This window comes from Dermacentor variabilis, chromosome 4 (genome assembly GCF_050947875.1).
Source record: "Dermacentor variabilis isolate Ectoservices chromosome 4, ASM5094787v1, whole genome shotgun sequence".
NCBI classification, from domain to species: Eukaryota; Metazoa; Arthropoda; class Arachnida; order Ixodida; family Ixodidae; genus Dermacentor; species Dermacentor variabilis.
This window is the reverse complement of record NC_134571.1, coordinates 120,844,844-120,867,593: the sequence shown is the minus strand read 5'-3', so window position 1 is coordinate 120,867,593 and position 22,750 is coordinate 120,844,844. Positions and strand designations below refer to the sequence as shown.

The window sequence follows — 22,750 nt, the reverse complement described above, 5'->3', positions numbered from 1 at the left end:
TGTTATGGTGATGTCTAGTGCCATGGAGCACCCTATAGGGGGAACAAAAGTTCTGATTTAATGTGTTTTAGTTTGTGAGATGTGAGTTGAAGTACATTTGAGAGGGCTATACTATGGTTGCCAGAAGGGCAAAAACCAGTGCTAGAACAAATATATTAATTTATTCTGGACGCGTTCAACGGGTTCAGAATTAGATTTGCATATCCTGTCAAAATTACGGAGGCATATTGCAATATTGGAAGGCACACGCAATAATACAATTTGAGAATGGCAGCTAGGGAGCGGAAATCATGCGATATACGGCAGACAATACCAAGAGCACGAAGAGCATGTTGTTTCGCTCATTTTGCGTGTAAAAAGAAGCACATCGTTTTGCCGAAGTACAAAACAAGATATGTCGTTGCATTAACTCTAGGCAACAGAGCATCACGGAGGGCGCTTGAAAATTTGCCGTGGCGTGTTGCCAGTGCACATGGAAAATTGCTTATGGACGATAATAATATTGTGCAGCAGAGTTATGTTGCTGAGTCTACTCGGACATATTGTTTCCTGATTGTAAACGGGATAAAATAAGCTGTGAGCTTACCTTTATTATAATAACGCTGTGGGTATGACGGAAGATTAAATGCGAGACTCTGTCAGGACCGCAGGAAGGAATCCGTCTGCCTCTCCTTCTCTCAATCTGCCCTGAAGCTCTGCTTCTTAACGAGGATTATCGAAGTAGCATTTGTCTTGCCCAATGACGTTTTAAAGCAACTATATCACATATGCAAATCCGTAACCAGCTGAATTAAAACCGTGCTTCAACTATCCCATCGGACTATGATTGCATAATAGGTATAACCATGCAAGAGAAGTAGACGTGACATAGCACACGTGTTGCGTTGCATGTAATCATTACTTATACGTTTCGCCCACCTAATCTACCAAACTAATCGAACGCCGTGCTTGTGGAACGAACACCTGCCACTCGCGCCTTCCGTTACACTTCGACTCGCGTCGTCCTACTCACGAGAACTGCGGGTAGACAACGATGGCTCGCGGCTTGTCCAGGTCCTTCCAGACGAGCGCCCTCCTCTGGTGGCCGTCGATGTCCACGGACTCGACGCGGCCCATGCCGGAGTCGGTCCAGTAGACGCGCCCCATGAGCCAGTCCACGGCCAGCCCGTCAGGGTTGCCCAGCCCACGCGAGACGACGGTGTGCACACTGTCGGCGGTGCAGTTGCTGAGGCTGCAGGCCCGGATGACGTCGACGGTGATGTCGGACCAGAAGAGCGTGTCCTGCGCTAGATGATAGTCTAGCGCCACGGCGTTCTGCAGCTTGGCGGCCACGGAGGTGTACTCCGACTTGTCCATCGTGATGCGCCTGATGTCGGCGCCGTTGGCGAACACCACGTAGGCCTCTGAGCCTGCGCAGCCATCCCGACAACCGTGCGATGGAGACTACAATACAGGCGTCACTGTTGGCAGTAGGCTACATTAAAGATCGTTCTGGACAAAATACCTCTTTTCAGAAGTCTCAGAAACCTTTCTCGTCATCATGGGCCCTACCGGCCTGGCTCACTCAGGCACCCACTTTTTTTTTTCTGTCATCACTGCCTGTCCTTCTGCGCTGCCCCTATTTTTTGTGTTTCGTTCAGTGATGTTTTTCCTCAGTCGTCCGTAGAACCAGATCAGTTTAGCAGTTCACAGAAACAAGCGCCAAACCCCAGCCCACACGTTGGGCATGACGTGACAATTGAATGAAACCGTTGACAGAGGCGCGAACGTCTGCAACTTCTGACGACGCCGCTTGGAGTTACACAGTAATGAGACGAACAGCTTGCGGGTGCTAACGGTTTCGTACAATCGGAAAATTCAAGTTTTAAGATACCTTTTATGAAATAATCAAGCCTAATAATTTGCGGTCAGTCGACAACGCTTACGATGAAACAATATTTAATCGCCGATAAGATTCCAACTTCAAAGGGCTATTACTTTGTAGCAGAGGTTCCTATACGTTATTAGGTAGATGGCGTAGAAATGTCGGCGATTACAACAGATTCTCACTCGCTGAACCAACGCGATGACGTCATACGAATCCCGAAATGTTTCAAAGAGCACTGTATACCGGCGTCACGATTAAAAGAAAAACAATACATTTCTATCAATAGAAGGGCTGCGTGTACCCGCTGCTAATGTTGTAGCAGCAAGTACGTGTAGTTTCTTGCTGTGCTATCAAATGTTAGCTGCTGTAACTCTAATGCTTATTTCTTATACGTGCTCTTTCTGGCTGTCATGTACACACACACACACACACACACACACACACACACACACACACACACACACACACACACACACACACACACACACACACACACACGCACACGCACACACGCACACACACGCACGCACGCACGCACGCACGCACGCACACACGCACGCACGCGCACGCACACGCACACGCACACACACACATACACATACACATACACATACACACAAACACACACACACACACACACACACACACACACACACACACGCACACATGTATATTACAATATGAAGATCAGTCAAATGACAATCTTAGTTCAATCGTTGTGCAGCCAAGCTTATTTTTACACAAGAATTCAGGCACTTTATAGGTGTTGGAATCTTTCGGTGAGCATGGAGGATATTATTCAGAAAAAGAATGCTGGAGCATTTCTCATTTGCTCAATAAAATATGTACAAGAAATTCGGAGAGAGGAGAGAGAGAGAGAGAGAAAGGGCTCTTTATTAGAAAAACAGAGAATTTTGCCGGCGCGTACATAACCGCTGGCATGCTACTCTGTATAGGGATGGGGAATGGGATTAAAAGATTCCAGAAGAGACTGGGAGAAAAAGAGGATAAAAATAAATATGAAATGTCCGAGTGGACCTGATACTAATATTTACAGGTGACATGGCGGGTAAATTTAGGCTTTTGTATATGAAGTGTGCAATCTTTAAGCTTTCCTATTAGACCAATTTCTGACAGGTATTTTAACAATAAATCCAAAACCCGTCGCTGTTTTGAAGGGCCGGGCATTGGACCTAAGATGCTCGGTAACGTTAATGGTTCGTGGCAAATCATGTCCATTTGTTGCTCAAAAAATTGTCTCTCGTCGCGGTACGCGGGACATTCTAATAATGTGTGCTCCATTGTCTCTAAGTTGAGACAATCACAGTATGAATTATCACAGTTATCACAGTATGGATTAGTGGTAAGCCCTATGCGGTACAGATAATTGTTCGTGTATGCCACGTTCAGTCGAAGACGATGGTACAATGTCTCTAACTGTCGAGGAAGTGGTCGTAGAATTTTCAGTCACCCTTCTGGGTCAATGTAACGCAGGAAGTTATCTTGATGAAGCGGCAGATTCCAGATGCGGCAACCGCGGCTTGTGCAACCGTAATCTTTAGCGGAAAATGCTTGCGGCGAACTCTATGTACGAAGGCGAGCTTTCTGGTTCTTTTCTTTTCTTTCCCCCGCCCGGCAGGTACCGCCGCTGCAGCGGATACTAGAAACGCAGCGAGCCGAGCTATGATTGGTAGAAAGCACGTGCCACGTGCCGCTCTGTAATTGGTAGCTAGACACGTTTCGCTGACGGTCAACTCACGCTCAACGGCGCTTACGCCGTGCTCACTGCACAACAGGCCCCTTAGGGCTATCAGTTTAAAATGCAGCATTGGGGCATATTTGGGGCATGTCTCAGGTGACGTTGCTATCTTGACACCGAAACTATGGTGACCTCTATTGAAGTGCGCCCTTCTGCCGGTTACCAAATTTCTCTCGTACTAATAGCGCCCGACACTTTCGCCAGCTTACAGGTTAGCGGCACAAAATTTAGAAATCCTATTACAAATTTAAGGTTCTCATTTGACTGGCCCTCGTAAAAGCAACATATGGTTATAAAATTGTTACATTTTTTTTCTTTCTCTACCAATATAGGAAGGCCTGCGTGCAATTATTGAACTATGACATACGGTACATCAGCTCATCCAGTAAAAAACAAAAAAAAATTATCGCTTGACCTTAGTGCACTCTTCGTGTTCGATCCTCTTTTAACGCTTTATCTGTCGTTCAATATTTAACACATATTAATTTATCGCGTCATACAGCGCGTAACACTCTTCCAATACTATTCACAACTACGAAAATTGTTACAGCCTCAAGAACAAAAAAAATTTTCTCGTTTCTCTGCTTTCCGTACGCGTATTTCACCGCACTCGTACATTGTTGCCGGCGCAAGCGACGTACCTTGTGCCTTGCAGTGTCGCTTGTCGTCCCGCAACCTGTAGCCCTCCTTGCAAAGACACTGGAAGCTCGGCACCGTGTTTACACAGGCCTGGCTGCAGGTTCCTTCGTACGTGCACTCGTCCACGTCTGCGTTAGGGACATGGGCACCAAGAAACGGGGGACTTAGAATGTACTCCTACGCTGCGTGCTCAACGGTTGTACCGTACCTGCCAACTTGCGAACTTCAAAACTCGTAAACAAAAATGTCCAAGATAGGACAAACCGGCGTGTTGCACGCATTTTTTTTTTTGAGCTTGCCTCGAGCGCGCATCTTTGTTTTTGGGGATACATGTTAATTTTATTATTAATGATGTACTTTTGAGACGCAGAACAATGGAGACCAGTAACAAATGCGCAGCAGACACTGGAAAGCGACACGTACGATGTTCGTAAAGCACAACAATCACTTTTAGCGACCAGACTGTTGCCGATTTCAGGTGTTTAAGTAGCTTGTGTGAAAAAACGTGCTCGAAGGAAGTGATCCCCTCCTGGTATGAGGCCTCTTGCGTTGCCACGAAAGGGCGGCGTAGATAGCATCCCATTTCTTTTTTTCCTGTATGGATTAATTTTGTAACGTTAGGCCACGTAGTCCTAGACACCTTTAAAACGTTCTCGTGAGCAGAATCTACTTTTCGTAAATGTTAACGAAACATTCGTAAAGTTGTAGAACAGACCAAATACGTAAACTTTACAAAAATTCGGCAGAATATTGTGCTAGGCACGCTCAACAAAGGGCTAAGCTTCTTGCACTCCCGCAGGTCCCCAAGTTCTTTTCCTCCTGAATGCAAAATACCTACAGGGAGCTAAATACGGGTTCACTGAATGGACCACGAAAAGAAATTATAAAAGGCATTTGCATTACGGATAAAAAACTCAAAAAATAATGGCAGGGCGCATTATATATACATTGTGAATAAAACATCATGGACAACTAATTCTATAACATTTCTAAACGCGGTTGCAGTGGTACGCATGTACTTAACGGAATGTTGAAAGGGAAAAAAATCCCTCAATGTTCGGCTCGGCCATCATATCGATCTGCTTAAGATTATGACAATATCACTCGCTGGCTGCATGGAGCGCGAGATTATTGCGGCACGCGAATGAGGTAATTCGTTAATGCGATTAACGGATAAACACGCTTAATACTCTCTCTCTTCTTCTTCTGAACAGTGGCGCGCCGTTTGCCCAAACCTCTCGCAAAAATTAGTCTTCCGTGCTGCGCAGCTAATGTGGGAGCCTCTGCCTGCGCCAGCCACCGCATCACTTTAAGCTAACCATAGAGAACTCTCGCTTTTCAGTTGATCCTCCGTTCGCGTACGCGCACTACGACAAATGCGAAGTGACGTCGTCGTCCTTGTTTTTTTTTTACAACAAAAGACGCTGAACAGCTGGAGCCCCGTCAAAACTAATTTAATGAACCCTTCGGCTTATCAGTCCGCAGCGATACGCGAAAACCTTGCATTAAGATTATGCAGTCCTGCGAGGCCGAATATATAGGCGTGCCAACATCGCATTACAGGCTTATGGTTTACTTTATCTATTTTTTTGTATCCCTTCGCCGGATTTTCCAGAATTTGTAGAACTTAGTTACAGAAAGGAAGAAAGGACAACAGGAATTTGTGCGCTCTAACCTGTTACTTTGCCCTGAGAAACTGGAAAAGGGGATATAAAAAGGGATGTAGGATGATGATGATTGCAAAAATCCTAGTCAGTGATCATGCTAATAATAGTGCTAGTCCTCAACACACAGGAGCATATTTCAGGTCTAGAGGCTAGTTATGCCCCGTCTAAAAATTGTAGCTTTTGCCATACTTTTATTGTAGTATAACCTCGCAACGAACCGAAGGCCCGAAATGATTCCCTCTGAGAATGTCTTAGAGTCGACGTTTTCCTGTATTCTGTAAGGGTGCAGGATCTCCGTGAGGCATCTTGAAGCGGGAAGTGTACGTGGGCCATTTAGCTACTGCGTGTTGAAATGGCAATAAAATAAGGACAATAAGCGCCCCACCGTTTCTGCGTGGACAGTTGCATTTTTTTTTCTAGGTTCGTTTCTCCTTTTCGTATTTTCTATACCCTTCATGCCTTCCAGGCTTTCCGCCAAGTAAACCAGACCCGATCGATTACAACTTGCAGGTACGCTTACTGTATCTTTTCTTATCTACATCTACTCCAAGGAAGCGCGCAGTGCAGTCTTCTCAGTACCACCGCATGAACGTAAGTGTTACATAAATCATTAGCCGTTGATGTCGTCTTTGACAGTGGTAGCGAAACGTTTTCAATACCGTATCTTGCACTTTTAGGTTTGTAAGAGCTGTGTTCGCATCAAATGCTCTTTAATCTGATCCTTTTACTGTTGGCGACGAACTCGCCCGGAATCTCACTTGGGCGAGAGGATGCGCCGTTTGTATCAGCCGTGAGATTCCCACCGCTGACCACCAACAACAGGACCGCCCATCACCGACCACAAAACCGGCAAAAGCGCCAAAGAAATCAATTTCCTTTAAAAGCTGCTCGCCTTAAAAAGTTCCCGGTACTAATTTGCAGCGAAAGGAAAACTCGGAAAAGGAGGCGCCGTTCATAAAGATGTTCTTATACATAGCAAAAGCTCCCTACGAAAAGCTCATACAGTATAGCTCAGGTATTACGGCTGCAATAGCATAGCAGCACATATGCTGGCATCTGATTCTTAGCTCTGTCTTGCATCCAGCAAGGAAATATGAGCTGGCAAAGGAACAATGACAAACAAAGAAAACCAGCAAATAACTTCCGAGTTTATCATCCACTGCAAGTACGGCATGCGCTCCCATTTGCCTTTTCTCGTCAGTTTTGCTGCAGTATATAAACGAGATAAGCTTAGGAAGAGATAGGAGGCTTCAGTTCAGAACTGAGGGCCGCAAGTAAGGGATGCTAGGTAAATGAGACAAAATAAAGTGACCTGCCTTACCAAGGCAAAGAAGCACGGAGGGCACCATATGCGCATAGTACTCTGTACTGGCTTTCAGAGAATACAGCACAAGAAAAAAAAAAAAAAAAACCCTACCCAGGCAGCGTGGAGAAACACACGGGAGATTGAAGATGAAAACATATCCAGAGAGGAAAGCCAAAACTTCTTACCCAGACAGGAACGTCCGTCTGGCGCCAGCTGGTACCCCTCCTTGCAGGAGCAGCGCTGACCCGTGGCGGTGGCCATGCACTGGTGCTGGCAGGGAAAGCCATCCTCCCGGCATGGAGTGCTCGTTTCTATGTGTGGGAAACGAAGCAGAAAGTCTAGCGCGGGTTCTTAGCCGAACAGGCACTACGCACCGCGAACACGAACACGCAAACATGCAGAAGCATGCGTTCAGTTTGTTTACTCATCATTAGTTATTACCACATGCTCACATATCGATAAGCAGAGCTCTGAGTGTCCTTATGTTCGTGGCAAGAAAAAATATTAATGTTACAGACCAGGGCGAGAACTTCTGTTCGTGCCTTCTTTCTTTTTTCTTTTGTCCTCGTATAGCGAAGAAATTTCAGTGCAGAAAAGAGAAGGGACGAGGAGAAGGTAAAGAAGGCAACTCGGGCGCCTAACTTCCAACTGAATTTCCAACCAAGTTAGCGCCTGTGGTGTCTGGTTGAACTTGTTTCCGTCAGTTATTTTTCTATGCGAAACACTTTTTGCTATTCATGGATTACTAACTCACTCAAAGACACGTACTTTTAAACTTTGCTGTCTAGCATTGTCTGTTAGAATGCTTGCCGTTCGCCATAATACAGCATAACATTTTCTTGTTACGGAAGTGTGCAGATGTCTCTAGGAATCACCGCCGACGTTCAATCCGGCGTCGGGTGATAAGTTATAATTATTTTGTATTAGAACATTCCTGAAGCTAGATTTCTGTATTTAGTTTACCTATGCACTTTTGTTTTGTATTAACAAAGACAAAGGTACGGCGCACAGGCTGCACATGTGACCGAATATTATTGGAGTACTAGAGGCCTAAAAATGTAGATTACGTTCGCGTCTGACAGGTACGCATACTTTTAGCCTGGCTTTGCAAAGTGATGGCTCCTAGGATGTTCAATATACAGTGACACAATAGCATGCAGTAGAAAACAGCACCAGCTGTGGTAACACTGACACGGTGTGGTGGACTGCGAGGTCGCCCACCTTAAACGTGGTTTTCTAGTTGTGCTTCAGGCAATAAACTATGATACAAACGTTCTCTTTATTATCCTATTGCTATTTTAGCCGTTGTCGGTATCGACAAACATTCAGAAACACAAAAATGTTTATTTTCACGTTAATATTGTGACTTCCTAGTCCCATCGTAGCGTTAATTTGGAACTATGCTTCCTACATTTCGAACCTTTCACTTGGTCTATCAGCTCGTCATGCATCTAAGAAGCAGTTGATAGTCTAGTAATAAACGACGTGCGACAATCTAGAAACGAAACAAGTTGCATTAGGAATATGTGGCAACCACCTTTCATCTCCTTTAAAAAAGGAAGCGCTTTTAATACAGTGCAAAGCTTCTGGAAGCCAGTAGCACCACATGTTGAAAGGGTTTCTCAATTTCTTCCACAGATCTCGATTCAGCTAGCAATAGAACAAATCTCACGCGAGTGACTCAAGCCTCGAAGCACAGTACAAAATGCTGACAATAATTTGGTTTTATGAAGTTGTACCTTAAGATTCATCGTAGAGCTTGTAGCTATACCGCTTCAAATATTTTCAAGATTAATCTCTCAGATGTCTATTATTTAAGAACGCAATAATGCAGCACGTGGTCTCCCAATACATGAAAAAGCTTCCTCTACGGAAGTGGTACGTGCGACACAGTAAATTTCGCGAAAGTCACAGCATGTAATGGCGACCAAGTGCGGCTTATATTTCGTGCTTTGTTTTTGCTAAGTGTTGGGGCTTGATAACAAAGTGGCTTCTTTAGATACGCAATAGTATTGATGACTCGCCAGGTCTGAATCATTTTTCAGCTTCCCAGAGCCACCTACACAAAGACTACATATCTCGCCTCTGGCGAGAGATGCATACTTCCTATTTGTCTAATTTTCGTCATTCGGAGAAAAGTAGATACATTTGGTAAATGAAACTCTGAGTTCTTCAAATGCGTTCTCAAAAAGTAGTGCAGATCATTTTACTAATTCTAACGCTCCCAGAGCTAGACGCCTTTATGGAGCCCTTACACTTGCGAACTTTTCTCACGATTTAGGTGTTCATTTAGTGACACTACAATCTGAGTAAGTTTGTCAAATGAAAAACCCCTACATGACAAATAATTTCAAGTTACTGTGATGCAAGGCATTAAAACCACGCAATAGTTATATTGAAGAAAATAAGGACACAAATATTGCAAGCGAAGAGACCGAAAGATGCTAAATATTCAAAGAAACTTACTAACCTGCTCATGTAACATTTACGCGGAAACTAAAGAAAGTGACATAAGTACGTATCCACTGCAGTTCTGGTCGGAGACAAAACTTAACTTTCAGCAAATCTGTAAAGGAGGCAGCCTCGAACGCGGTATAATAAGGATAATTTTAGCAGTATATATTTGGTCATGTAAATACAATTTGGAAAATTATCTTGCACAGCACGGAACAGATATATAGGTAAAGGCACAAAAAAATAATTAAAAACTGCGGTGCATGCCCACGTTCGCCATGATAGCATTGAAAAGTCCTAGAAAGCAACGTTTCAACTATGGCTCCAATTTCAGGAAGCATCAATTTCAGGAATGGGCTAGCTGACTTGACGAACACTGGAGGCCTGCTTTGCCGTCACAAAAGACACTGGAAGTCCGTACACTGCACCAGATAACGTTTCAGCGTGGGCTCGCGTTACAGTGAAGCAAAGAGCAAAGCATGCGGTAGCAGCTCACTGCAGGTCGTGTTTTGAGCTTCGTCCGAGCGGTCCGGACAGTCCGGTGTCCCGTTGCACACGAGACGCTCCACAATGCACGTGCCGTCTAGGCATCGGAAGTGGCCAGGGTCGCAGGCAACCTCACGCCCAACTGCACGGGGAGAGGCGGGCAAGAACAGGACCGGTGCATTGTAGTTGCAGAACGAGGGTCGTTTTTATTATGATTACATGTGCATGCGGCGCCAATTGCGGTGTTTGATTGGAAACTGTGAAGGGAAGGGGTTCTGTGAAAGGCTTTACAGTGAACAAACGCTTAGACTATGAAAGCTGCGGTGACGGGTAATGTTTCAGCACTTATTATCTTTTTTTTTTACACAAGAGCGCCTAACGATGGCGTTATGCCTCCACTCTTTCATTTTATTCAAGTAGCACGACTATGCAGAACAGTCGCAAGGGATGCGAGCGTGGAAGTAGTGATCGTTTATAAACATTACCAGTGTCGCGTAAAGGTTATAGAAAGAATTACGTTAACCTTGCGCGGTTCTTGCGCATGGTGGCTCTATAAAAACTACTATATATTTTTTTTGTGCGCTCTCCTAGGTGACCCGCCGTTCTTTATCGATGAGATAAGAGAGAAGGAAGAGTTCGACAGTCGTAAATCACCCGCAAGGTACATTTAGCCCATATGACCTTAGAAATATTCCTACTGTATCATCCTTTTTTAACTGCACACGTTGCATCCAAACATTGCATACATTTTTGAGAGTTCTGTCCGTAACAAACACTCTCTGGTGTAAAGAAGGTGCCCATACTTGTTTTTATACAATTTATTTTATTTTGCAACAGCGATATTGCCTTGTTGATGCTTTTAGAGCCAATAGAGCCAAATATTATGTTGTTGTTTGTTAGGCAAAGCAGCTGTGAAACAGCACACTCGCAGAGTGCGGAACCGTAGCTGCTTTGGCGTTCATCCTACCTTGCATAGCGATGCCTTTAGAAGACCATGTTAAAGGCCGTTCTATTAGGAACGCACAGAAATATTGTTTTAGAATGTCGGTGAAGTGTCATCACATTCCTGACAATGACGCGTGGCGTGAAACGGAGAAAATAAAATGGCGCGCGAAGTTAGAGGAGTGGAAGGAGATGAGGGGAAGGGGCCATATTCGGTACCTGTCCAACTAGTGGACTGCCCATTTCTGCTGCATTGCTGCTGACGTACTCATTGGCTGGGATGGGGTACGAGCGACACAGAGGGAAGCATTCCCAGCCTACTTCCTTATAGCTAGCAACGCTCTAGCCAATCAGCGGCCAGTCCATTAGGTGGACACGTACAGATACCCCCCTCCTTCCTTAGGCGGCGAGAATGTCTTACACGTAACACTAAACTTTGCCGAAATCGTATCATTGTTAGGAAGTGCATTCGGCGGCGCCTTTTCAGCTCACGTGTGAGTCAACATTGAGAAAAACCAAGTTCTCAATAGCTTGTTATTACTCAAAGTTCATGGATATTATGGGGTGCTGGAAAGTCTGGGATGAAGAGGAAAGAGAGTTTTAGCTTTTCCGTAAACGTCTTAACCTTCACGTAAAATCGGGTTACTAAAGACGTGAACTGCAGTGACAGTGCTGGTATGGACACCTTCTGCCGTTTTGCCCCCCAAATAGCGTTAGATACGTTTTCGTGTGGCATGGTTGTTCATGTCGAAGGGGAAAAAGCAAAAGAAGCCGGCATGGTAATTATTACGTCACTTGAGACAGATAACTATGCAGCAGCAAGGAAGTAAAATAAAGTCAGTCATAATCAGTATGCTGCAGTAGCTTAGTGTCCATGGGGTTGAGCTGCTGAACTCAATGTTATGGGTGTGATTCCGACCGCGGTGGCCAGTTTCGATGGGGGAAAAACTATTAAAAAAAGAAAGAAAAAGCCTCCCTCGTACTTAGATTTAGGTGCACGTTTAAAACCCTGGGCGGTAAAAAGAATTCCCTTGTCTTCCACTACGGCGTGTCTCATATTCAGACCGCAGTTCTGGCTAGTAATTGCCCATAATTTTGTATTCTCTAAGTCCGCGCCTTCTCTGGTTAAACAGTGAGCCACCAGACGCCACCACACACCCAGCCGCTCAAGTTTACACCTCCAAAAATCCGGTGTTCCGCACATGGAAATACGTTTACGAACGCTCTAAAACTCCGTTGAGCGTGATCTCAGTTCGAAGGACATGGGTACTATAGTACATTCAACTGTCAAAGCCGTCGTTGCATAGTTATAATCAGGCTGCGTTGCAGGCTCAAATGGGAACAGCCTGCTTCCAGTATGACATCGTGGCAGAGTGTGTAAAAACTCCGTACGGTCCTAAAAAAAAATAATAATAAGAGCACCAGCACTTCAGAATATTAACTTCACACCCAACTTCGAAAATCACGACAGCCAAAGGGGCCAAAGCTACTTAAAAAACGCAGGCAACGAATTTCACAATACAGCGCCACATAAGAGAGGCAGAAGTAAGTAAACTGCGACGTATTCAGAAAAGAAAGTATCACGCTAGATTGTGCATTAGAGCAGATAACAGTCAAATGCGATGCTGAACATAGAGACGGCAGCTTGACAACGTGAAGCGGTACTTACGAACAAAAAGCTTCGTGAATAAGGCCACCCGGCCCGTATTCACAGAAGGCTCTTAACCTAGCATTGTTCTTAAGAAAAAGTTCCAGCCGATCCTGAAGCTGGACTTACACTAACACCGAATGCGGCCGTTGAATGGCACCGATCGCTTACGAAGGAGGCGGCCAATTCTAAGAGCTTCTCGTTCGTAAGTGCTGTTTGCCACTGACTGCCCGCCATCGCTACCACTTTTTTTGCGACATCGCCAACAGCTGACATCCGCTCTTACACACATCTCTAGCCTAAGAGGATTTTTCTTTTTCGGAACGCGGACCGAGAAGCTGCGGCGACGACGCCAAAAGCGAAACCACAAACCGCTCCATACATTGGGAGCTATAAAGGCCGTACCGCATCCGTCCTCGTCGCTGTTGTCCGAGCAGTCGAAGTCCCCGTCGCAGCGCCACTCCAGTTGTATGCACTTTCCCGACAGGCACTGGAACTCGTGCGCGGCGCACTGTCGCGGCGGGCAGTCGCGCTCGTCCGAGTGGTCGTCGCAGTCGGCGTCACCGTCGCACTTCCAGTCCACGTTGATGCAGAAGCCGTCCTCGCACCGGAACTCGCCTTCTTGGCACGCACTCTTGCCCTCTGCGACCAAATTCGACCAGTGTATCTTTCGAGCAATTAGCAGCTAACATTCTTCTTCAATAAGTGACACCGCCCCTTGGAGTTTGACTGTTACGTTGTACTGAAACGGTTGGAACACTATATAGTCGCACGATTGACCGGTTCGCTGATCGCATGTCGACAGGTTGGTCCAGTGTTGGCGGAAACACCTAATTGGTATTCAAGCAGTCATAGCAGCCTAAACATGGCATAAAATTCGGAAGGCTTGCTCTGAGAATAAATACTCGAATTAGGCGTAGTAAAAGGTAATGTTTTTACCACGAAGAATGAATGCTGCAGCTGTACCCTTTTGAATCCCAACGATGCGCTTCTGCTAAATGGCGAAGTTAACACATATACAGACGAAGGGGAAAGGACAAGTGCCTCTACCAGCTGTTTAATCAGGTCTTCAAAATCAACGATATAGTGCTCGCGAATTCGATGACATTCTCTCCTGTCTTCTTAGGCTGTGTATATAATAATATACGTACGACTTTTATTCGCTATGCGTCCCCAACAAGACGTACTCCCTCGATGTTTACGTGTACATAATGGTGGCTTATATCCGGAGCTATACATATACAGGGTGTCCCAGCTAACTTTAGCCAGAGCTTAAAAATCTGCCGATGCTCACTAAGACGACACGACCAAATTCAAATTGCTTGCTTTTGTAAGTAGTGTGTCGCGCTAATTTTGTATTTTGCATTAATTAGATAATTCGTCAATATTAGGCAACCGACTTCCGAAGCAACGAAGTTAGGCAAAAAATTCCAATTAGAATGTTGTAGAGCGCTTTGCGAAACGTCCGATTAGACAGTTTCAAACTATCTATCTATTAAGTATTAGTGTTTGTCAGCTTACTGTGGATGGCTCACGAAATACAAACGAGAAATACAACGTGGCATACCCACTTGCGCACCGTGATTTCAGCGCTCCCAAATTTTCCGCGTACAAACGAACACAGCAATCTAGCAGGCCGCACGGCCGCTTAAAAGGCGACAGGGCAGTGAGCAAAGCGTTGGCGGCGCGATTTACGCCAGCGATGTGCTTCCGTCGCGGCGGTTCATGATAGCGATAAGCAGCACACCCGGCTAAATGCTATGTTCGGTTGCGCGCGGAACGCTTGGGAGCAGTGCAATCACGACGCACAAGCGGGCATGTCACGTGGTGTTCTTTCTTTTTTTCGTCTTTCGCGCGCATACAAAGTAAGCTGAAAAACAATAATACCTAATAGATAGAAAGACAGAAACTGTTTAGTCGGGCGTTTTGCAAACCGCTCTGCAACTTTCTAATTATAATTTTTCTCCTAGCTTCGTAACTTCAGAAGTTGGTTATTTAATCTTGACTAATCATCTAACTACGCAAAATACAAAGCATAGCGTGACGCACTACATATAAAAGTGAGCAACATGCATTTGGCCGCGTCGTCTTATAGTGCGTCGGCATATTTTAAAACTCTGGCTAAAGTTAGCTAAAACACCCTGTAGAGTGTGTTATACTCGATGGATGATACCCGATTTTACGACTGTCATTCTGACGATGGCCAATAAAGAGAGATAAGAAAATTACGACAGATCTTAAAGCGGGTGCACATGGCTATCAGCAATCTCTCTCACCACAGCCTTCTTCGTCAGACCAGTCACCACAGTCGTTGTCCCCGTTGCAGCGATAGTTCATGCCAACACAGCGGCCACTGCGGCACTGGAAATCTTCAGCCAGGCACAGGTTAGACGTGAAAGCTGCCAGAGAAAAAAAAACAACCAGAAAACGGGTCAGAAGTTGAGGTTCGGTAGTTCTGAGTTGCTACATATGATGATGATTCAAGTTGATTAAAGAAGCACGACCAACGAATAATGTCTTGTTATGGAAAAAGGTCGCTGAATTGAAAAAGCTGGGGCAATGTTAAGCAGGCATTGGTAGGGATTTTAAAGAATGCGGCCATGTAGCATTTCTCTATAACCATCTGCACACAAATGACAGTGCCATCCTTCCTCTGTGTCTCTTTTGTCTGCCAATGCTTACTTTCTCTACATGCCACTGGCCGAGAGTGGCCAGCCGGGTTTCCTCTTATTAATAAATTGTTACCCAACATAATAGTTGATTGCCAGGGTATATGCTATGCATGATAGGTGTAAATGCTTTAGAAGAAAATATATGTTATATGTGCGTATAGCATATGTGTATTCAATGCAAGCAAGAGGTTAAAGGTTTGCTTTTCTTCATTCTTTTAGAGAAAAACCTTGTTTCTTGGTGATATCGTGAAAGAAAACACCCAACCGTCAACATTAAATTTTTTTCTAATATACCTTCTAAAACCTGGGTTCTTGGTGATACCTTGAAAGAAAACAAACAACCGTCAACTTTTAAATTTTTTCTAATGTGCTTTCCCCAAGTTCGTGAAGAGGACTTGAAAGAACCAATGCAAAATGACGGCATGGGTCCTTATATTGCGTTAATTCTTGCTCCCCCAAACCGCTTACGAAATCTGAAACATTCGGCCGGAGCGAAATTCTCGCGATGAAGCAAGGCTAAAGACATCGCTGTGGTACTCGAACATTAATATGGTGCCTAAACTTTCACGAAACAAGCATTGCGATAGCACTGCGCAATTTGTGCTAATGGGGCTGATTTCTCGGCCGTATGCTGAAAGATATAATATTTGTCAGAGCGCTAGCACGGATAAACATTACATCAGTGCGCCAGCAGTGACGACACAGTGGTATGAACGGACGCTGAGGACCTCAGTAGTCCTACCGTATTACACGTCAGAGAATTTCACAAGCTCTTGGGGGCGTCGTGACCCCAAACAATAATCGCCATGTGTGATATCACACATGACAGGAACGCAAGCATATGCTTGCGTTTCCCTTTTTTGAATGGTCTGTCACTTTCTTACTTTCCTGTCAATAATATTATATTGTGATAATAACGTTCGTGCTGTTTGTGACCTGAAAGTACCGGGACCGCCGCGAATTTAAAGAAAGGACAGGCAAGCAAGATGTATTGCCATTACTCGTTGAGGACAAGATAGGCCCCAAATCGGCAAAGGATGCATACTTCTCTCTGGGTGCATAGACAACGTAGCGCTAAAACACATCTTTCAACAGTGAAAGTTTTGGTTCCCTTTGTCGCCTTATAATCAGTAAATCTACGAAAAAAGCTTACGACGTCGCGTGGCCTCTGGTAGTTTGTGGCACCAGAGAACGTGCATTGTGAGCCGGGCAGGGTATTATGCTTGAACCTAGAAGGGCCTCAACTTGTTCAAGAAGGGTCAAGTTAAGGACTGGTACCTACCGGTGCAACCGCCTTCGTCCGAGCCGTCGACGCAGTCGATGTCTTTATCGCAGCGCCAGGCCAGCGAGATGCAGCCACCCGTCATGCACCGGAATTCGGCTTCCCCGCACAGCCGGACCGCTGCATGATAAGCTAATTGTACGAGTCCGCTTTCTCTCTTTTTTTTGCAAGGATGTTATAACAATGATACATTCACATAGCTTTTATTGAAACTGCAAAATGAAACACTATTATTGTAACTCATGCACCTGGATCCTTATAACCAGTTTCTCTAGTGATGGATCCATTACAAAAAATACATCTTAAGAAGGAATTAAAGAGAAAAGGCATAAGTATCACACGATTAGAACAGTTACGTCTATAGAATTAGGATACTATAGCTGTGAAGAAGCTGCTTTGAGCTCAATCACTTCGTATAAAAAAACACTTGTGAAAAAAAAAATATTGCTGACTCTGAGCAAATTTGCGGGGCCACGTTCACTGAAGTATTCGTTTCATATCAAAAGCTGTTGACCTGTGGACTTCGCTAAATGTTCTTGTACCTGTTCTTGAATATCCATGTGGCGCTTGATCGGCCATGCCATCACGGGCACAGATATTGACAGAAAGATTTTGGATATTTGCGAAGCGTCAATTTGTTAAGTCATGTTGTGGAATGACTACACACACAGAAGCACGCCGCCATGAAAGTATACGCGCTCCCTGTTTCAAACAAATGGGGGCGATCTTCCTTGGCGTGTTTGTGTGTTTGAGTGCATTCGTGTATGTCGGTGTGTTCTCTATGGCTCTGAAGAAATTTACTAAGATATAACCACAAATGACCAAACCATGCTTCTTATTTTGCTATATTGAATATCAGGCACTATCTTAGCTCTTAAACGTTCTGAACGAAAGCTTGTGCTGCACCAGTTAATACTTCTTTTCGTGCTATAAGGTAGTGCCATTGTTAGATACCCTTTCGTGTAGAATGTTTCACGCTCTGCAGACGCCTCCTTTAAGTTACGTAATTCGCATTGTCAAGCATAACATAACCTTACTGGGAGCGAGCAGTCTTGTATCTGAAAAGTTTCACAAAAATTGAGTGCGGTCTTGCTTCTAGCGATCTGAAATACTGCAAACGTGTCTGGCACACACTAACCGTCATCCAGCATATATTAATTAAATTATGCGCCAGAAGCGCCACCCCCCCTCCTCCTCGTCAACGCCATCACTCCTCACACACTCTACAAAAGCACGGCCAAATCAATCTTGAGATTTGACAGCTATTCGGCGGTCAACATTTTGCTACCTTTTTCACTCCTTTCGGATGGCGGTAGTCATCGGCACCTCCTGGGGTGATATGGCCAGCATTCTCATCGATTCGGTGCCCGCGCGATTAACTCGAAATGCGTTCAGTTGTCACCATATATTCAACGGTCACGCGCATCGCTGTTCTTTCGTTAGTTCAACCTTCTTTGTTTATACTGATTCAGGAACCAGGAAAGGGATTCGTTTCGTAGTCAGCTGGTCTGTCTGCTCGTGGAACGAGTTGCGGAGGGAGAAAATGTCAGTTGCGTTTAGCTTTTCCTTTTGCTTCAATATTTCCTCGAGTGACGGCTCGTCGCGACGCTGGCAGACCCTCGGAACCAGATACACGTGATATGGTTTGCATAACGTGGAAAATAATATCATGTGAAACAGCGACCATCATCAAATCCTGCAATAACCGTTAAACCCGTAAGCAATTTGACTGTCACCCGTTACCTCGTCTGGTTTTACAGTGTAGCTGTTAGAACCTCGCTGGATTTCTCTAGACGTCCGCAGCTTCTCCGAGCTGAGAGAGAGAGTGAAAGCAGAGTATCAAAATAACATAGCGCAGCGTAGTGACGCGGCAACAGTGGGTGGAGCCTAGCGAGGGAGAAGGAGCGAGGCTGCGGGAACACAGGTGGTGCGACTTCATTGCTCTCCGATAAAAACCCGCGCGTTCGCTTCGGCGGTCCTCTTTCTCGCAGTGGAAAAAAAAATCATGCGTGGCTCTGCTATCGCAAACACCACAGACCAGCGGAGCTGGGGGAAGCCCAGCAAAAGTTAGACTAAGTATGCGGTTTGGCACTATTTTACTGGCCTTCCTCCAGCTCCGCTGGTCTCTGGTGTTTGCGGTAGCAGAGCTATGCATAATTTTTTCCTAATTGTACAACAGTTTTCTTGCGAAATTGGCAAATGGAAACAAGAGACGCAAGAAGCCTCGAAATTAAGCGATCTACTAAGAGTGAGAGCAGAAGCAACAGGTAAACAGAAATGAAAAGCGAAGATTAGCAAATTTAACCGTTGTTGGTGTAAATATTTAGGGATCAAGATATTTTTATTTACAAGAGGAAGTAGAGAAAACGCCGCCGCAAGTGGAGAATAATTCGGCATATTTTGAATGACGGTTCGACAGTTATCAATCGAGCCGCCTGATGTAGCCACTTCTCTGCTGTGCTCATGTGGGTGTTTTTCTGACCATCCGCGGTGGGCGCAGCACGTCTAGAACCGCAGCGTCCTGCGCTTTACGCAGCTGTACGGGTCTGGCGGCCACGCATCGTTACGCAACTTCCATACTAACAATACCAGTCAGTTTTGGCACTTGGTAGAGCAGTAAACGAGGGTTCCAAAAGAAATGCGATTGTTCCGCAAATATATGTTCCTCTATAATTCTTCGAGAACTAATTCAAAAATTGCTAGTACAAATTGTTATTCGACTCTTTCGCTTGTTTACTTGTTCGTGGCCGTGTACTACCTGCGCTTCTTTGCTGCGCGAGTTCTTTTGATGCGGTTCTTTGTTTGCCAAGTAAAGCAAATATTAATCTCACAGGCGTACCTAAGAGATGCACTTTATTTCATTTCTGTTTTGCGCACTTACCCGTCTTTATGGCGAATGGTGGCTATTATTCACATTTGTACTAGTAAAGGTATGCCACCCCCTAATTTGCATACAGAAGTTACCTTCGCTTCCCCCTCCTCCCGGATAAAAAAATCCTGTGTACGTGCCTGCTAAGCGTGCTGTGCTTAGTGAGAAGGCGAAAGTCTCCGGCGAGCACCAGAAATACTTTAGACTGCTATAACGTGTGCTGATGCGCCATTTTCATTAGGTTGGGCAACCTCACCACAGACAACGGTATTCGCAAGTGCTCCGGTAGCCTGCTAATGCAATCTGTATGCCGTGGGTTACAACACTGCAACGAATTTGATCGTCCAGTTACTGCATATCTAGAGCAGCATGCGCATAATTGCGGCACAACAAATGCTCCACACGTGTGCTACCAACGCGGCCGTTAATGTGCGACCAGAGCGTGGCTTGCGCCTAACGAGAGGAGCAGTGTTGCACCACCAAGTTTACACTGGCCACACAAGGGGTCGTCAGATGCACTTGTCCCACCCTGTCTAACGTTGAAATCGATTGCAACATTTAGTCTTTGCTTGTTCCCTCGCGCTGGCACCGCGATAATTATATGCCATGGTGATCACGCAATAGAACGGTATAGAGCATTTTCCTATGCGCGTTAAACCGCGTATCCTGAGCGCTATAGACTACTGGAGCTAGTCGCGTTACTGCGAAGTTCCTTCATTGGTTTCTCATTCCTTTTCCTTTTATACGCGTTGTACACTTACCTACAGTAGAATAACAGTAAATGATGTGAATATATTCCTTATGTAAGAAGAAATCTGTAACTTCTCTAGTTCGCTGTTCCTCATGCGATATCACTTCTCTGCACCGTTCGCTTACTTCTGCGCCGCGATTATGGAGCATTAAAGTTACCTGCAGGCACTCAAGTAGTAGTAAATTGGCCATTAGTGCCTGATAGTTGTTAAACATTAAACTGTAGCAGTGAAGGCGAGTGCGTCCGTTGCGCTTCCAAAATAAAAAGATGTACTGCAAGAATGATGGAATGCGTTGAAGGCAGACATTATTCGCAACGTAAAATGCCCGAATAAAAATAGTGTGACGCGGGAGATACAGTCCCAACACTTGGCCTATATGTGTGCTCGTGAGTTAATTGATCAGAAACAAAACTAAAAGACAACAAAAGCATACAAAGCTTGGCTGTTGCGCATGCAAATGAATGCTATAGCTGGGAACTATCAGAGATCTGACCTCTTAAGACAAAAGTTCACTGACGAATAAGATATACCCTAATGGGAAATTTGAGCGCAGCTCTATACGTGTTCCCATTTCGCGATATACTGAGGCAAATAATTTGAGAGAGACGTGTAGCAGAGTCGGCAATCATGGAAAATTTGTACTGCGGGTCAAGCGCGTCGGCTTTCATACATGACTCGTCATAGGCTCCAGCGTAATCGCTGGTGCCAGCTTGGCTTCCAGAAAGTAATACAAACTCGCGTCACGCATACAATTAGATTACAAGGTAATTGCAAACCATGACCGTCGAAACAAGCGCAAACGACAACAAGCTAAGCAAACCAAACAAGCGTGAGCGATAGCGGACGTGAACAGAGAATGGTAAGGAAAAAGCGGTTCGGCTGATACCAGATACGAGTATGCATCGAGCGGTCGGCCGAGTCCGCATGAAAGCCATTTCCCGTGCGCACGTCACTGAAGGGGCGGCTCTCATTGTTCTCCGCCGTTGGCGGCTCGCGGCTTTCATTAATATTATTATTTATTTTTTTGTGCTGTTGCGCTCGTTCGCTCGGTTACGCCGCTGTCCCTGCCGAAGTTCACTGCGCTCTAAAATTGCCCTAATGTGCAAAGCACCACGAGAAAACGGCATGCCACCTATGTCATTGGCGTCGTGGTTTGTGTTACAAATTGAAAACGCCAATATATGAATTCTTTGACTACATTAACCAACCTGAGGGCTGTTTTCATGCTTCTTCTCATATATACGTAACATCTGGAGCAATAGACGTGGCGTGACTGAGACGCCATAGCTTTATTCTACAGCATGCGCACTTCTTCGTCGTTCGCTTCTCCAGCCATCGCGTTCTTCAATCGTCACACGTTTTTCCCCTCCCATCGAGAAAGCCTCAGTTCAGAAGGTGCAAAATAACGCCCCAATTTGCTGACATGAACAACGTCGCTGTCTCTGCGTAGAGGCGTCATGGAGCGGTTGATCTCATAGCTGACTGGTGATACCTTGCGCAGAATCTTGTCAGGACCTCCTATGACGGAACTCAACTTGCTGTTGTTGGGAGGCCATGATTAAGTAAAGTACTGAGTCACCGACTTGAAGGTCAAGCGGGAAAAACTTCCAGTCATAGATTACTTTGTTCGTATTCTGGTATAGGCGAGTGAGTTCTTACCCGAACTTTTCCTTGCTTCCTCAACAGTTGCATCTCATTGCGTAAATATTGTTACGGGGAGGTTGCGAGTATATAAAAACTATATAATATATATACAGGATGAGTCAGAATAGTTAAGATGGCTGACCACCAACAACGTGCAGCAGCCAGCGTCTCTGATCTTCTTCCTCTCTCTTCTATCACCTTTCCGTAACAATATGGCTGGATAAGATGAAATTCCATACATCAGGTACGAAGGCGCGTAACCAGTAACTTCGTGAGGTGTTCTATTGTATTTGTAGATGACATCCTATAACAGCTTAGTTCAAGGCTTCGGTGGTGTATCGTTGATCTTGCATTGAAGTCCGGTGACTGTGGTTTGATGTGTCCGTTCGTTCATACCGTTGCATTGTGGATGATGAGACGGCGTGAAGAGTTCATGCATTCTCTAAAACGACTGACCCAATCGCACTGCGTCCGTGATGCTTCAGCGGCCTTTAGCTTGAAAAGACGGAGCCGCTAGACGTCTTTGGCGTTACTTTGTACTTCGGAATGTTGAGCGGGGGCTTCGTGGGAGCCATGACAGGATGTTGAGGTTAGACCTTCCGAATTGTGTAACATCAGAAGCAAGAGACCTGGCATGGCAGAAACGCCATACTTTTATTCTAAAGTACGCGGGCCTCTTTGTCGCCCGCTTCTCCAGCCATCGGGCGCGTTCTTCAATCGTCACATACACATATGTATATATCAGGGGCGTAGCCGGGGGGGG

The 22,750-nt window shown here is 45.2% G+C and overlaps 1 protein-coding gene across 2 annotated transcripts in view; it reads right to left on the bottom strand.

Annotated features, from left to right (window-relative positions):
• LOC142579685 (low-density lipoprotein receptor-related protein 4-like) overlaps positions 1–22,750 on the bottom strand; it is a 222,404-nt gene that overhangs the window by 36,572 nt on the left and 163,082 nt on the right. The window contains exons 5-11 of one of the 2 annotated variants that reach the window (XM_075690146.1): positions 16,723–16,842; positions 15,045–15,167; positions 13,174–13,410; positions 10,189–10,320; positions 7,424–7,576; positions 4,268–4,393; positions 1,013–1,409 (exon numbers count right to left, since the gene is read on the bottom strand). In XM_075690146.1, coding sequence (XP_075546261.1) covers positions 1,013–1,409; positions 4,268–4,393; positions 7,424–7,576; positions 10,189–10,320; positions 13,174–13,410; positions 15,045–15,167; positions 16,723–16,842 — 1,288 coding nt within the window. The remainder of the gene's footprint in view (positions 1–1,012; positions 1,410–4,267; positions 4,394–7,423; positions 7,577–10,188; positions 10,321–13,173; positions 13,411–15,044; positions 15,168–16,722; positions 16,843–22,750) is intronic. The other variant, XM_075690147.1, reaches the window with a different exon arrangement.